This window comes from Ogataea polymorpha (assembly GCF_001664045.1).
Source record: "Ogataea polymorpha strain NCYC 495 leu1.1 chromosome Unknown OGAPOscaffold_1, whole genome shotgun sequence".
Classification (NCBI taxonomy): Eukaryota; Fungi; Ascomycota; class Pichiomycetes; order Pichiales; family Pichiaceae; genus Ogataea; species Ogataea polymorpha.
In genome coordinates, this window is record NW_017264698.1 from 1,311,452 (window position 1) to 1,327,707 (window position 16,256).

At 51.7% G+C, this 16,256-nt stretch overlaps 6 protein-coding genes across 6 annotated transcripts; 2 read left to right on the forward strand and 4 right to left on the reverse strand.

Moving 5' to 3' along the window:
* Position 1: 1 nt before the first annotated feature.
* On the reverse strand, positions 2 to 1,234 carry OGAPODRAFT_6449 (uncharacterized protein; the record flags this gene model as incomplete). The annotated part of the gene is made up of 1 exon (XM_018355802.1): positions 2 to 1,234. One exon carries the CDS (start codon positions 1,232 to 1,234, stop codon positions 2 to 4), a length of 1,233 nt encoding a protein of 410 aa, XP_018213491.1.
* Positions 1,235 to 1,664: 430 nt separating this feature from the next.
* On the forward strand, positions 1,665 to 3,868 carry OGAPODRAFT_15432 (uncharacterized protein; the record flags this gene model as incomplete). Its single annotated transcript, XM_018353726.1, has 2 exons — positions 1,665 to 2,162; positions 2,346 to 3,868. 2 exons carry the CDS (start codon positions 1,665 to 1,667, stop codon positions 3,804 to 3,806), a joined length of 1,959 nt encoding a protein of 652 aa, XP_018213492.1. The 3' UTR covers positions 3,807 to 3,868.
* Positions 3,831 to 6,520, reverse strand: OGAPODRAFT_15433 (uncharacterized protein). Its single transcript, XM_018353727.1, has 2 exons — positions 6,452 to 6,520; positions 3,831 to 6,392 (listed from the first exon to the last, which is right to left on the reverse strand). The coding sequence occupies exons 1-2, from the start codon at positions 6,453 to 6,455 to the stop codon at positions 3,868 to 3,870; spliced, it is 2,529 nt and encodes an 842-aa protein (XP_018213493.1). The 5' UTR covers positions 6,456 to 6,520; the 3' UTR covers positions 3,831 to 3,867.
* Positions 6,521 to 6,555: 35 nt separating this feature from the next.
* OGAPODRAFT_15434 (uncharacterized protein) lies at positions 6,556 to 7,488 on the reverse strand. The gene has a single exon (XM_018353728.1). It carries the CDS (start codon positions 7,454 to 7,456, stop codon positions 6,662 to 6,664), a length of 795 nt encoding a protein of 264 aa, XP_018213494.1. The 5' UTR covers positions 7,457 to 7,488; the 3' UTR covers positions 6,556 to 6,661.
* A 458-nt stretch (positions 7,489 to 7,946) lies between these two features.
* On the forward strand, positions 7,947 to 14,375 carry OGAPODRAFT_85071 (uncharacterized protein; the record flags this gene model as incomplete). Its single annotated transcript, XM_018356790.2, has 2 exons — positions 7,947 to 8,411; positions 8,469 to 14,375. The coding sequence occupies exons 1-2, from the start codon at positions 8,037 to 8,039 to the stop codon at positions 14,373 to 14,375; spliced, it is 6,282 nt and encodes a 2,093-aa protein (XP_018213495.1). The 5' UTR covers positions 7,947 to 8,036.
* Positions 14,376 to 14,441: 66 nt separating this feature from the next.
* Positions 14,442 to 16,219, reverse strand: OGAPODRAFT_11331 (uncharacterized protein; the record flags this gene model as incomplete). Its single annotated transcript, XM_018353268.1, has 2 exons — positions 14,442 to 14,473; positions 14,515 to 16,219. 2 exons carry the CDS (start codon positions 16,217 to 16,219, stop codon positions 14,442 to 14,444), a joined length of 1,737 nt encoding a protein of 578 aa, XP_018213496.1.
* Positions 16,220 to 16,256: the final 37 nt, after the last annotated feature.

A 16,256-nucleotide genomic window follows, 5' to 3' on the forward strand; every position in this document is an offset into this window, starting at 1 on the left:
GCTACATGTAGTAGTATTTGAAATTGGGTTGGGCCCTAGTGGGCTTTGTTGTATCCATACGGATACTTGCAGACTGACGACGGCTTGGTGGTCTGGGAGAAGTAAGCTGTGGCTCCTCCAGCGGGTTTACCGACCAACGTGACGATGTTGGCAGCTGCTCGGAATGGCTTCGGAATGGTGACCGCAAAACCAGTTTCTCGGGTAACTCGGTAGCTGATGAAACAAGTAGTGGACTCGATATGGAGGAGCTCACTATGGATTCTCGCTTAGAGCGAGGACTATTTTTCGACCGCTTCGATATCGACAGGCTTCGGAACGTCTCGACGATCCGTTTTCCGGAGTCGCGTCGTTCTGGCCCATCGGAGTCACTCCAGTCAATAAAACATTCGTTGTCCTCGTCCAGACGCGGTGTGGCAAAACTGCTCACGGGGTAGCTGCTGGAAGAGATATCGCGGTGAAGTGATTGGGGTGTTGCGGGAACGCCAGCAGTGCCGGGCTCTTGTTTAAGGCTATTTGTACTAGTTTCTATCTCGGAGTTTCCGTCGACTGACTCTCTCGATGCGTTGGCTCCCATCTCGCTAGCTGCGTAGTTCTGGTACAGATCGAGTATGTCTCCTGTTTGATCCCTTAACGATAATCTGTCAGGCGACACGGAAAAGGACTGGTTTTCAAACGAAAAAGGGTTTTGCGCGTCGTTTTGCTTATGTGGGATTTTTGGGGATCCTTCGCAATCGGGCTGATCCACAAGGATAAATTTTTGTGGCACGGGGGAATTGTTTTCGGTGCCGATGGAAGCATCTTCTTTCGGAGAAGGGGCAGGTAATGAAGGATCACTTTTGAGGGGCCGCACTGGACTTGGTGATATGGCCGTGACTGGGACAGCCTCTTCTATGTGGACACTTGATCCGAATGAGATGAGCGACGCTGAATACTCTCTTGGTTCCTGATCAGCAAAATTGGAAGAAGAGCGGGTTGAAATAATTGGCAACTGCCGTTCGGCCAGTCGCACAATTTGTGAGTATTTCGACTCCTTTGAAACCTGTGACATGAACTCTTGGTAGCTACTGTCCACCTCCAAATTTCCCAGCTGGTATGGCACCAGAACATCCCTGAGTTTGAGTTTTGAGGTCCGCGGCGAAGAGGGCACTGAGCGTCGTCTGAAGAGACGTGAAAACCTCTTTCTTGGTCTCTGCCTTGCGCTCTCAACAACCGAATGGTTACTTTCTATACTCATAACAAAGTTGACTAAGCCATAGGCTTTTTCATCAGGTGGTTGCAGAATACAGATAATCGCACATTTTCAAAATCACAGCTGCTCCTACTTGAACGAAACTTGGCCAAACGTGAAAATGTGGTCGAATTTCACTTGGGGCCTCGCCCCGTTTGTTTGCTGCAGGCAACACTCGTTAAAATTATGCACTAAAGTAATAGCAACATAATAAGGCACAACGGTTAAATGTGGAAGACGATCACGGGGAGCTGTATGGTCAAACAAGATGAAACAGGAGGTCAACACACACAGCATAAAAGATAGCACCATCTTTGTCTCTTGTCCCGAGGCCGGCCCGTCTCCGTTACTGCCTCCTACTTACTATACGTGCCCTGATTCTATCTTCTGGTGTAAAGATGTGAGACGTCCAAAATTTACCAACCTCATTTTGTTTATGGCCATCCTGCGCGAACGCCCGTCTCCAATAGTCCGCAAGAGTCTTCGGCGGCGAAGACTCGCTCCGCGTCTACTGGATAGCGATTCAGACACGTCTCCGCCTAGAAAGTTGCCCACGCCCAGGAGCCCTCGGCCAGTGGAGAGAGATGAGTACCTCGAGGTGTCTAAACCCCGTGAGGAACAGAATTTCACAGACTACTACGAGGGTCTTGACGAGTGCGAGCCGTTGCCTGTCGTGGTGAAAGAGAGCAGGATAGATGACGAGTTTGAGGAGTACATGTTGAAAAGGAAACGACAGGACCGCGAAATTTTGGCACGGCTGAAAAGACCGTCTTTCAGGAAAATTCCGGATCAACATACAGAAGCACCTCCTGTTGCTAGAAGTATGATCCAGTTCGGCTACAACGACAACAAAACTGTGCAAAAGTCGACATTTTGGCGGCCGACAGACCGAGGAGATGGCCTCATTACCGACGGTCTCACCTTAGACCAGAAAGTGCGTTCCTTGTATGATATGGACGAGCAGGATGCGAGTTACCTTGAACACGTCAATGCACGACTTGCCAAAGATGGCAAGCATATTTCTTTGGAGCTTTTTGAGATGATAATGACCTATTTCGAAATGGAATGGTGTCTCATCGAGAAATTGCTACCACCGAAAATAAAAAACGAACACCAGAACGAAGAACAGGCCCAGCTCCATGCCCAGCTGTATGGGTCCGACGACGGGATAGGAGCCGCTCCAGAGGAAGACCAGTGCTGTGCCGTTTGCAATAGAAATGATTGCGACAATTCGAACGCCATCGTTTTCTGCGACGGCTGCGACATAGCTGTTCATCAGGAATGCTATGGCGTTGCATTTATTCCAGAGGGCCCCTGGCTGTGTCGAAAATGCCTCATTGCGCGAAATCAAAAGAACAGATGCTTATTTTGCCCTAGTGTCACAGGTGCGTTCAAGCAGACAGACAACGGCGGATGGGGCCACGTGATCTGTACATTGTGGATAAACGAACTATATTTTGCCAACCCTGTCTATATGGAGCCGATCGAGGGCATCGGCAATATCCCGCGAAGCCGCTGGAAACTCACTTGTTATATATGTCGCCAGAAAGTTGGAGCGTGTATACAGTGTTCCAAGCCCAGTTGTTCGATCGCGTACCACGTTACGTGTGCGCGACGCTCAGACTTTTATATGGAGATGAAACAAGGAGTCCAGACAGCCATCCATGATAAGAGCACCGTTGTGTCGTACTGCGATAGACATTCTCCAAAAGAGTGGGATTTTTATCATGACACAAAGCAAGGGATCCAAAAAACAAGGCTTTACTACAGCACTGGGAAGAACCGAGACTCCGGAAACAAAATTGTGATTAGCAAAGCCGAGAAAAAGGAGCTTAAAGATACGAAAAACCACTGGTTCAAATGGAAGACCGTGCGCGGAGCTCCTATCCTTCCTCTTGTTGTGATTAAGAAGTTGGACAAGATGCTCCAGAGCTACAGAATTCCACAAGATATTAACTATTTATATGAGTTTGCAAAGTATTGGACTCTGAAACGCGAGGCAACTGGAGGTCCCCTTATCAGACGTCCGGATACGGCAAATCTTGGTGTTCTCACAAATGAGGAGATCGAAGAGCGTCTTCAGGCTCTAGATTTGATCAAACAGGACATAGTCAAATTAGCAGAGATATCCTCTCTATCCCTGAAAAAGGCAAAACTTGAGCTCAAGTCTACCAACGAATTGCTTGACCAGATAGAAATATATTACCTGCCGATGCAATATTTGATTAGGGAGTTATTAGATCAATTCCTCAAACACGACAGAAACAATGCCATAGTTTCGACAACCTTTGAGGACTCCAACCTGCCTTCTATCGGGCGAATAGTGGAAAAGGTTGAGAATTATGAATATCAACTAGTTAGCGAGCTTGTTGACGACCTTACCGCAGTGGATAATTATGTGATACAGAATTTCGATCCGCACAGTGCTATATACAGGCATATTCGCAATTATTGGAGGAGACTCAGGTCACAAACTATAGACAGGGCCCAAAAAGCCGAGCGCGCGTTGCTAAAGGGAAACAGAAAATTGTTCGCAGGGGTGGAGGCAGAAGGACTTGATTTCCAAGTCAAAGGATGAAATTACGGTACGAATAGAAATTGTGTCTGATTAAATCCAAGTATATATCAAAACATGTCGCTTACAACTTGTCGTAGTATTCTTCGTAGCCTGGAACTTCCTCTTTCATACCTCTTCTCTTTCTGGTGCTAGTGACAATTTCACCAGGCTTGGTGTTCTTGTCAGTTGGATCACCGTTCATGGTGGACCAGTGGTCGAAGATCATTTGTGGGAAAGCTTGACCACCGGTGGCTTGTCTCAATTCACCAGTGAAACCGAAAGACTCGTTGACAGGCAAGTATGCCTTGACAGTGAACATTGGGGTACCTGGTCTTTGTTCTTCAGAAACAACTTGTCCTCTCTTCTTGTTCAAGACAGAGTAAATACCACCAATAGCGTTCTCTGGACATTGGACCTCGACCAGGAAGACAGGCTCCTGGATTCTTGGCTCAGCCAAAAGCATGGCGGCAAAGGTGGCTCTTCTCATCGTTGGCATGATTTGACCAGCACCTCTGTGGATAGCATCGGCGTGCAAGGTCACATCCATGATGTTGAATCTGACACCTCTCATGGTCTCACCAAGAATTGGACCCTCCTTAGTAGCCCATTGGAAACCGGCGTTGACGTGGTCCTTGATTTCAAGCAAGTATTGAACAGCCTTGGTTTGGTCGACAACAACGTTTGGACCAGATCCGTCTGGACCGAAACACCAGATCTTTCTGGCGTCGGTAACGTCCCAACCGTACTCGTCGGCCATCAATCTGGCTCTCTGCTTGAAATCGTCTCTGGCGTTAATCTTTCCGGACTCAATGGCTTGGTTGACCTCCTCGTCCATTGGCTCGGCCTTCAAGTAGATTCTGTTGTGCTTGTTTGGAGACTTGGACAAGGCAACAATTCTGGATTCAGACTCAACGGTTTCTCTGTAGGAGACGACTGGTGGAGAAATCTTCAATGGAACACCGGCGTGGTCATTCTCCAAGTCGGACAGACAAATCTCCAAGTGCAACTCACCGGTGGCAGCAACAATGTGCTCACCAGATGGAGAGATAGAAGTCAAAACACATGGGTCAGATTTGGACAGTCTCTTGAGACCCTCGACCAGTTTTGGAAGATCGTTACCGTTCTTGACCTCAACGGCGACCTCGACGACCGGAGAGACAGAGAACTTCATGACCTTCATGTTGTGAGAAGCCTCGTTGGTGGTCAGAGTACCGGACTTGAGCAAGAACTGGTCAATACCAACCAAACCAACAATGTTACCAGCTGGGCAGTCATCGATAGCCTCAACGAATCTTCCCATCATCAACACGGTTCTCTGGATAGCCTTGATGAATAGGTCGTCCTTCTTGCCAGGAACGTAGTTTGGACCTTGGATTCTCACCTTCATACCGGACTTGACAGTACCAGCGAACACTCTACCGAAAGCGTAGAATCTACCCTTATCAGAGGTAGGAACCATCTTGGACACGTAAAGCATCAAGTCGGCCTTAGGGTCACAGTTCTTGATAGCCAAACAAGAGGCGTCGTCGGATGGACCTTCGTACAAGGTTTCAGCTCTGTAGAATTGAGCAGTGACTGGAGATGGCAAGTGGATAACAATCATTTCGAGAAGAGCGTCAGCAGCTGGCAAGAACTTTCTCATGACGACCTTCAGGAGAGCCTTACCCTCCAGCTCCTTCTCCTCACCCTTCAAGGTGATCTCGAGTTTCTCAAGCAGGACTGGAATCTCATCCTTCTTGAAGTTCATGATAGCGGAGAACAGTCTGAAAATTGGGTCCAGAACGAACATGTTGAAGGCTCTCTCCAATGGCTGTCCAGAAGCGTCTCTGTCCTTGTTAGACCATTTCTTGGTCTTTGGGTTGAAGTAGGAGTCACCCCACAATCTCTCCATCATCTTGGCTCTGTCAACACCGAACTTCTTGGAGTATCTGACGGCGAATTGTCTGATGGTGAAGGCCCATCCGTGGAGACCGGAACCGAAAGCAACGGTACCCTTCTCTGGGTAAACTTGGACGTCACCCAAGACTGGCTCGACGTAAGTAGAGATGATAACGTTAACAGACTCAACAGTTCTGGAGAAAGACTGGTACAGCTCCTCCTTGGAGATTTGCAGTTCCAACATGGCTCTGTCGACCTTGTTGATGACAACGACCGGCTTGATTCTCTCACCAAGTGCCTGTCTCAACACAGTTTCGGTCTGGACACACACACCCTCAACACAGTCAACGACAACCAAAGCACCGTCAGTAACTCTCAGGGCCGCAGTGACCTCGGAGGAGAAGTCAACGTGACCTGGCGAGTCGATCAAGTTGATCAAGAACTTGTTACCATCAGTCTTTTGCTTGATCTCCTTCACGTCCTCGTCTTCCATCTCAGAGTAAAGAGAGATGGCGGTGGACTTGATGGTGATACCTCTTTCCTGCTCGTCCTTTCTGGTATCGGTAAATCTGGCCTCACCAGCCTTGGCAGCAGAGATGATACCGGCTCTCTGGACCAGAGAGTCGGTAAGAGTCGACTTTCCGTGATCGACGTGAGCGATAACGGACATGTTACGAACATTCGTAACCTTGTCCATTAACTCTCTGATTTGTTCAACAGTGAAGTTAACTAAAAAGTCAGTTTTTCAGCATCAGAACGCTGCGATCGCAGCACTGTAGCATACATACCCATTTTTGATGATTCAGTTGATTCTGCTAACGTTCACCAAACTTATCAAAAAGAATCAAGATTAATTATCTAGTTACAATTGGCAACCCTTACAAAATCCCACCAGGCTGAAAAATTTTTTAAGGTGTACAAATACGGAAATGGTTAAGGGGACTTACCCTGCCCTGCCGGGTAAAAACCCGCATGCCGTCTGTGCTGAGGCAGCAGGCTCAGGCCATCACCCAGACCATGATCGCCTGCACCACAAACGAGTACACAAATAGGAACTGGGTACGGATCCGTCTCGCTCCCGACGACAGGCTGTTTGCGTCGAGCCCGCTCGGCAAAACGACGTATTTGAGAGATCTCATCAGGAAGAAGCCGAGCGAGAAGATGTTGGCCAGGAACCCGGTGTAGATGAGGATTTTCGAGCTGACGAGGTTCTTTATGAGCATCAGCACCAGAATTGAGATGAATTTGTAGCCACTGTAGCTTACAAGATCCCAGAGCTTTCTGTTTTTCTGGTTCACTCCCAGCACGTAGAACGAGATCTTGATCAGACAGATATCCATCAAATAGAATGCCAGCGTTCTTGTTGTGGCGTAGCCCAGAAGCTGTGGATGGAAAGTGCCGTTGATCCCGCTGAAGACGGCCCACAGCAGCACGTACGACACAAACGACATCAGCGGGATGTACAGATCGGGGGCGTTCACGTCTTCTATAGGGCTGGCGTACATCTCGACGCTCTGTGAGACGTCTGTCGACCGCAGCTGTCTTGTCCACGTTTTGTTTCTGAAGGGGAAGAGAATAAGCAGTAGCTTGCTTAACACGTACTGGTTGGACACCTTGAAATAATACTTGATATCCTGGTTGGCCACCAGCTGGCCAAAGTTCTGCTGCATATACTGGTGAGAGGCATTGAAGGCCGATTGGCTGAACTGGAGACCCATCTGTGCGGCCGGATCGTTAAAGAAGGTATTAATGTTTGCTGTTTGTGCGCGCGGGGCGTGGTGGTTGGCATTCATGTACGCCTGGGACTCAAACTGCTGGGCGTTCGACGCGGTCCCGAACGGCTCCTGCTTGGGCAGTTCCTGGGGATTGGCGTATGGGTTGTACATGGAGAGAGAAAATATGTTTGCAAGAATTTCAAAGTTGGCAGTGTAATACCAGGGGGGGAAAGAAGGAGTATTATTTGAAAACGGCACGCAGGTTGGGAGAGCCCATGGCAGGCAGCAGAGCAACGATATGGGTTTGGCGAAGTTTTGAGTTGGCTGTCCCCCTCTTTGGCCGGCATTTCGACCGCTGTTAGCGTCGTCAGTCGCAGACGCTTTTTTCTTGCGACGATCGACGCCGACCTAGTTACGCGTCTTCGCGTTTGAATATTTTCTCAACTTTATGTCGGTCACCACCATGAGACCTCACAACTCTGTGAGATTCGTGAAGAACGAGCGCGGCGCGGCGCGCACAGACGAGAACTACGCCAGAAATAACGAGGCTCGCGTGCGTCTGCGCCACGAGGCCGTCCAGGAAGTCGACAGGATCGACTCCGTCTTTGGCTTTGATCGGTACAGTTCTGGCGCAAAACGGGTTGGTTGGCTCGTTAACATGCATCCGACAACACTGCCCACGACAGAGAACATAGCTGGCTGCTCAGGAGTCGACTACTACTTCCTGGACGAGGAAGGGGGCTCGTTCAAGGCAAGCGTCCAGTACGACCCCTATTTTCTGCTAATGGTCCAGACAGACCGTGCCACAGAGGTCGAGGAGTATTTGCGGAAGTTTCTGGAAGGCACCTTGAAGAAGCTGTCGTGGGTGGAGAAGGAAGACCTTGCTCTGGCGAACCATCTGGTCGGGCTGAAGCGGCAGCTTCTGCAGCTGAGTTTCCACAACGTCTCGGACCTTTTGGAGGCCAGGCGACAGCTACAGCCCATTATCCAGCACAATAAGTCCACAAAAAACAGCAAGGACATATATCAGTCGGTGAACATGAACTACAACACGTTTATGAAGCACGACGACGGTCACGAGGAGGCCGAGCGCAAGGCCGGCAATATTACCGACTTGATTGAGGATATCCGCGAGTACGACGTGCCGTATCACGTGCGCGTGTCGATCGACTGCAATATCCGCGTCGGCAAGTGGTACACGGTGGAGGCAGACCAGGGCAAGGTGACACTCGAAGAGCGAACCGACAAGCTTGCGTTTGCCGACCCTGTGGTGCTGGCGTTCGATATCGAGACCACCAAGGCGCCGCTCAAGTTCCCCGACAGCTCTGTGGACCAGATCATGATGATCTCGTACATGATTGACGGCGAGGGGTATCTGATCACCAACAGAGAGATCATCAGCGAGGACATTGAGGATTTTGAGTACACCCCGAAACCAGAGTATCCTGGCTATTTCACAATTTTCAACGAGCCAGACGAGCGGCACGTGATCCAGAGATTTTTCGAGCACGTGAGAGACACGCGGCCGACCGTGATTGCCACGTTCAACGGTGACTTTTTCGACTGGCCCTTTGTCGAGGCGCGCGCCGCGTACCACGACATCGACATGTACAAGGAGATCGGGTTTGCTAAGGACAGCGAGGGCGAGTATAAGAGCACCTACTGCGTCCATATGGACTGTTTCCGGTGGGTCAAGCGAGACTCGTATCTGCCGCAGGGATCGCAGGGCTTGAAGGCCGTGACGACGGTGAAACTGGGCTACAACCCGACAGAACTCGACCCGGAGCTCATGACGCCGTACGCGTACGAAAAACCGCAGCTGCTTGCCGAGTACTCTGTGTCCGACGCGGTGGCCACATACTATCTCTACTACAAATACGTGCACCCGTTTATTTTCTCGCTGTGCACGATCATCCCGCTGAACCCGGACGAGGTGCTGCGCAAGGGCACCGGCACGCTATGCGAGATGCTGCTGATGGTGCAGGCGTACCAAAACGGGATCTTGCTACCAAACAAGCACACAGACCCGCTCGAGCGGTTCTACGACGGCCATCTGCTCGAGTCGGAGACGTATGTGGGGGGCCACGTCGAGTCGCTTGAGGCGGGAGTCTTCCGTGCGGACCTGGCAACCGACTTCAATGTCGACCCGGCCGCCGTGGACGAAATATTGAACGACCTCGACAACGCTCTCAAGTTCTCCATCACCGTGGAGGAAAAAAAGAAGCTCGAGGACGTAACGAACTACGACGAGGTGTGTGCAGAGATTCGCGCCAAGCTGACAGAGCTCAAGACCAACAACAAGCGCACAGAGACGCCGCTGATCTACCACGTCGACGTCGCGTCGATGTACCCGAACATCATGACGACCAACCGGTTGCAACCGGACTCAATGAAGACGGAGAAAGACTGTGCTTCCTGCGACTTCAACCGGCCAGGGAAGACGTGCGACCGCCGGCTACCGTGGGCCTGGCGTGGCGAGTTCTATCCTGCCGAGGCCAACGAGTACAACATGATCAAAAACGCGCTCAAAAACGAGCAGTTTGCCCCCAAACACCCGGGGCTACCTCGGCGCACATTCGAGGAGCTCAGCTACACGGAGCAGGTCGGCCACATCAAGAAACGCGTCTCCGACTACTCCCGGAAAGTGTATCACCGCATCAAGGCCACCGAGACCATTGAGAGAGAGGCCATTATCTGCCAACGCGAAAACCCATTCTACGTCAACACGGTGCGCGACTTTCGCGACAGAAGGTACGAATTCAAAGGCCTGGCAAAGGTGTGGAAGGGCAAGGTGGCCCAGATCGGCCCGGACGACAAGAACGCCGTCGACGAGGCGAAAAAAATGGTCGTTCTGTACGACTCGCTCCAGCTCGCACACAAGGTCATTCTCAACTCGTTCTACGGCTACGTCATGCGCAAGGGCTCGCGATGGTACTCGATGGAGATGGCCGGTGTTACGTGTCTCACGGGCGCCACCATCATCCAGATGGCCCGGTCGTTGGTGGAGCGGCTGGGGCGGCCGCTGGAGCTCGACACGGACGGAATCTGGTGCATCCTGCCGTCGAGTTTCCCCGAAGACTTCAAGTTCACGCTGAAGAACGGCAAGTCGTTCACCGTGTCGTACCCGTGCTCGATGCTCAACTACCTCGTGCACCAGCGGTTCACCAACCACCAATACCAGATGCTGGTGGACCCCGTGCGGCTCAAGTACGAGACGATCTCGGACAACTCGATTTTCTTCGAGGTCGACGGCCCGTACAAGGCGATGGTGTTGCCGACCTCGAAGGAGGAGGGCAAGGGCCTGAAGAAGCGGTACGCGGTGTTCAATTTCGACGGCTCACTGGCAGAGCTGAAGGGATTTGAGCTGAAACGACGCGGCGAGCTGCAGCTGATCAAAAACTTCCAGTCGGACATTTTCAAGCTGTTTCTGGAGGGCGACTCGCTGGAGAAATGCTACCAAGCGGTGGCCAACATCGCAAACCGGTGGCTCGACGTGCTGGATAGCCGCGGCCAGATGCTGGAAGACGAAGACCTGATCGAGCTGATTTGCGAGAACCGCAGCATGTCGAAGACACTGGAGGAGTACGGCGGCCAGAAGTCGACGTCGATCACGACAGCAAGACGTCTCGGCGAGTTTTTGGGCGAGGAGATGGTGAAGGACAAAGGTCTGGCGTGCAAGTATGTCATCGCCGACCGGCCGATCGACGCGCCGATTACTGAGAGAGCGATTCCCACGGCCATTTTCTCGTCCGACATCGCTGTGAAACGCAAGTATTTGCGCCGCTGGCTGGTCGACCAGTCGCTCGAGGACTTCGACCCGCGCTCCATCATCGACTGGGGCTACTACAAAGAGCGCCTCGCGTCGGTGATCCAGAAAATCATCACCATCCCGGCTGCGTTGCAGGGCGTCAGCAACCCTGTGCCACGCGTGTCGCACCCGGACTGGCTGCAGAAACGCATCAACACAAAGGAGGATAAGATGAAGCAGTCGTCTCTGAGCGCGTTTCTGAAAAAGGGTGTCATGTCCGACGTGACCAACCAGGTGCAGGATATCGAGGATCTGGCCGCAGGCGCGGCCAGACCTAAAGTCGGCAAGGTCACGTGCCGCAAACGGAAACTGGCTCGCGAAACGTTGGAGGAGTCGCAGCAACAGCTCGCCAACCAGCCATGTCCGGACCCGCTGACGGACTATGCCGGCTTCGTGCAGTACCAGAAGATCAAATGGGAGGTGCAGGCCAAGGAGCGCGAGCGCAGGAAGCGGTTGTTTGGCGAGACGGCGCAGCTTGGTAGCCGGATGTCTGTGGCGAACATGGTGCGGAAACGGGCCGAAAACTATGCCGAGTCCACGTGGCAGGTGTTGCAGTATTGCGAGAGCACAGAAAACCCGGGCGATCTCAAGGCGTTTGTGCTGATCAACGGCAAAATTCACACACTCACGATGCACGTTCCAAAAAAGCTGTATTTGGACTTCAAGTCAGAGCCTTTCCCGGACACTGTTCTAGAGAGCTGCGAGGTCACGCGGGCAGCAGAGCTGCTCCCTAGCGGCCAGAAAAGTGCCAATCTGTTCAAGATGGTAATGTCTCACGAGGTCTACAGCCGCGAGATCTCCAAGACCAACGGACTGCTGAACAGTCCGCACGTTGCCGGGATTTACGAGACCCAGATCCAGAGCACCGAGCGCGCGATCATCGAGCTTGGCAGTTGCGTGAAGTTCGACAACACCAGACCGGGAGCACTTGGAAAATCGCTAGAAAAGGGCTTTGATGTCAAGCTGCTCCGCCCCGTGGCTGCAGAAATGTACCTCTCCGATTTCTCCACTGGCGTGCTGTACCTGCTGCACGTGTCGTCCAACTCGTACGAGATATTCACGCTGTTCAATCCTGCGGACTCGAGTGCTCACGTGTATGTGCTCAAGCCGACCGCCACGGCCCAGCAGCTGCCTGCAAATGTTGACTCTCTCTACCAAGACATTTTTGCTAGCAAGAAGGACACGCTGCCGTCCGATCTGATCAACTACCAGGGCCAAATGAAGTTCGAGACACAGTACTTCACCGACGCAGTCAAGCTGTACAAGAAGCTCAACTCCAAGCTGCTCACGCTCGACGAACACAGTGCATCCAAGTCACTGCTCGTGGTGCAGTCTCCATACAGCTCCAAAATAGCCAGACACCTTGCTGCGGCCGCACAATTCCCCTGTGTGCGGATGGGCGCCGGCCAGATCCACATCAACTCGCTTTCGTGGCACTCGCTGATAATGAAGCGTATCATAAACCACTACCTATCGGTGGCCGGATGGTTGCAGAAAATCATCTCACTCGCCAGATACAGCAACATTCCGCTGTGCAACCTTGAAATCGACAATCTCGGCTATATGATTGACATCGAGTACGCACGAAAGCTGTCGCAGGCCAACATTGTGCTGTGGTGGTCGCCGACTCCGAACCCAGATCTCGGAGGCGTCGAGAAGGACACCTTTGCCGTAGACGAGTCGTTCGAGTTCCCGGTGATCAATCAGCCTGAGGTGTACGAGAGCGTGTGTCTGGAGCTGGAGCTGAAAAATCTCACCATCAACACGGTTTTGACGTCGTCGCTGATTAATGAGGCCGAAGGCGTTTTCAGCTCGACAGACGCGGCTGCAGAGATTGCCTTTGCGGAGGACTCGTTTTCTGGGCCGGCGCTCGTCGTGCTGCGCAGTCTGGTGCGCACCTGGTGGGACGACGCCATCAAAAATAGTTCCGAGGCAGACTCCATGGTGCACGGCTTTGTGTCGTGGTGCCAGAACCCGGCCTCCTTTTTGTACGACTCGTCGCTGCACTACCACGTGCACAACCTGACGAAAAAGTCCTTCATCCAGCTGCTCGGCGAGTTCAAGAAAATGGGCTCGACAGTCATATTTGCAGACAGAAACAGGGTCGTTGTCGAGACGTCGAAAACGGCGGTCGAGAACTCGTACGCGTACAGCCAGTACATTCTGACCTCGATCAGAGCGAGCCCACTTTTCAACTACCTGGACCTCCAGGTGGTTAAGTACTGGGACCTGCTTGTCTGGATGGACAAGTACAACTACATGGGCCGGTTCTGCCGCCAGGTGCAGGAGGCAGAGGTGCAAAAACTGGAGGCGGTTTCCAACTGGCAACTGAAAAGCTATCTACCACCGATCCTACACAGCGAGTTTGAAGAGTGGACGTGGCTCATTCTCGACTCGCTCATCAAGCACAGAGACGGCCGGCTCAAACAACTGTCGCAGAGCACCCAGCTGACACCAGACAGAAAAGCCGCTCTTAAGAAAATTAGCGACCAAAAAGACGAAGACACACTTGACACCGTCGCGAACGGTGTGTGCGAGCTGTTCAGGGCCCCGCTGCTGAAACGGCTGCACACTCTCATCAAGAAACAGAATGAGGTTGGCCTAGACCCGGGAATCATGGAGCAGTACCAGTTCCCTGTGCTGCCCGGCTCGCATCTCGAAATGTCGAATCCGACGCTCGAACTCACCAAATACCTGTGCCATATTTTGGGCCTGTCCAAAAAACGCAACATCGAGGTCCGTTTGCTGCGTAAGGAGATCCTGTCCCTGTTTGAGATCAAGGAATTCAGCGAAGAAGGTGTCTTCAAAAACCCGGCAGCCAGTCTCGTGCTCCCGCACGTGATCTGCAGCTACTGCAACCACATCAAGGACGTCGACGTTTGCAGAGACGAGCCACACGTCCTGTGGCACTGCGAGGAGTGCAACAAGCCCTACAACAAACTGCTGCTCGAGGAGCGGCTCATCTCGGAGCTCAACAGATTGCTCTTCCGGTTCCTGACGCAAGACCTCAAATGTGCCAAGTGCGGAAAAACTAAAGACAGAGAGATTATGGCGCATTGCTCGTGCTCCGGAGCGTGGACACAAACCGTCGGCAGGAAGGATGTCGTCGCCCAACTCAAGTTGTACCGGAACGTGGCGCTGGCACACGACCTCAAGCTGCTACTGGAGATTGCAGAGGAAACTGTATAAATTATTTAAAACGCATTCAATTTGCTGCCATCGTAATAGGAGTCGAAAAAATTCCGCAGCGTCTGCTCAGACACCAGGTTGCGGGCCGTCCAGTTGCCCTTGGACCAGTCCTCCAGCAGCTGCTCGCTGATGCTGTTACAAGACTCGACGGCTCCCGGGTCGGCCTTGAGGATGCCTTTCATGACGCCGCCAGGAAACTTGAAGTTGTGCTTCAACGACACCGCGGGCGTGACAGTATACTCCTGGGATGCCACCAGCTCACAGAATCTCGTGTAGAAGAACTGCGGCAGGATGAATTTCGCGCTCGAAGACACGAATATTGACCCCTGTTTCTTGCTCAGTTGCTTGCGTTGCTCGTACAGTTTGTTCACCACTATCTGGACGTTAGCGTCCAGGTAGTCCCGCAGCTTGAAAACGTCGCTGTTGTACGAGGATGTTTCCTCATAGCTGAGCAAACAGGTGTCGCTATAGAACACACAGCAGTCCCTGAAAAACTTGAGAATCCAGAGGGTCTGGATATGGTAGCCACCGTGCATCAGTATGCCCCAGATAATTTTGTCGTACAGCACGACGATACACGGGTCGTCTGGAAGCTTCAAGTTGAGCGCTCGTATGTAATGGCTTAGCATACACTCCAGATGCGTGTCGTCCAGTTTTCTGAGGTCATGATGAGAGTTGGAATCTCTTCTGAGTTGGCGGCTTTTACAGGTGGCCAGCCACTCATTCAGCTTTCCTAGTGCCAGATGGATCCAGTCGTACTTGATGGGAAGTTTCATGTATCTTGCTGTTAGGTAGTACTTGTTGAGGTTTTGCAGAAGGGCCATCAACTCGACAGTTTTCGTTGCCAGATCGTCAAACGACGAGTCTTGACGCCTTATAAAACTCTGCGCAGCGTAAAAAGACGAATAAATTCCGGAAATGGTGCTCACCTTGCGCAGTCTTTCGCGACATTCCTGGTTGAGCTCTGCTAGAACGTGCTTGTCCGAGCCCTTGAAGCCCGTCATACAACAGATCTTGGACAACAGATCACACGCAATCACCACTCTGGTGAAAGTCTCCTGAGAAGCGTCGTAATCTTTCTCCACATACTGTTTGCAACCAAGCAGTAGCGATTTTTTCAGCTCAAACTCCAGGCTTTCCACCACCTTCGACATCGGCTCTTTCATTTCGTAGTTTTCGCGCAAAATGGATATTAGGTCCGGGAAGTTCGCAGGCAACTCGAAATCCGGCGCCGCAAGTCCCAAATAAGTCAAAACCTGCTCCAACCGCGCAGAGCTGAAAATGTTTTTGTAAAGACTCAGATCGGGAAATTTGAACAGCTCCACCATCAAAAGATCGAGAAACTCGCTCATCGATGTATCCTGACACTCATTAAACTCAAAGGAGTCTAGATGAGACTCTAGCACACAGGAAGCAGCAAAATTCTCCACCAAATTCCTGACAAAGGGACATCTCTGCTCCATGCGCGGATCTGCTACCATCTGGGCCAGGTCGTCCAGTTCTTGTCTGGAATTTTCGTGCACAGACAATTCGGAAATCATGGACCGGAAAGTCTTTTCCTTGGACCGTATTATTGACCCCACAGAGCTGGACGAGTCGGTATGCTCGTTCTCGAAGTCTGCCATCTTCGATTTTAGGTACGTCACCAAAGTGATGTCGACGTCCTTGGAAATCTTGCTGTGAAGAAGTCCTTCTCTGTAGCACTGATACGCCGTATCTGTTTCACCAAAATTCATGAAAATGTCGCCAACTTGGCGCAGAAACTTGGACTTCTCCAAAACTGTCCCCAGCTTGACCACATTGGCAAGTTCTCTAGCTGCTGCTTTTTTCCGGCCAAGAACCATAAAAGAAAAGGCAATTTCGAGTCTTTTCTCGCTGTCG

Bases quoted from the DNA above. Each gene is read 5' to 3' on its own strand.
- OGAPODRAFT_15434 (XM_018353728.1), bottom strand. From the start codon at position 7,456: ATGAATGCCAACCACCACGCCCCGCGCGCACAAACAGCAAACATTAAT.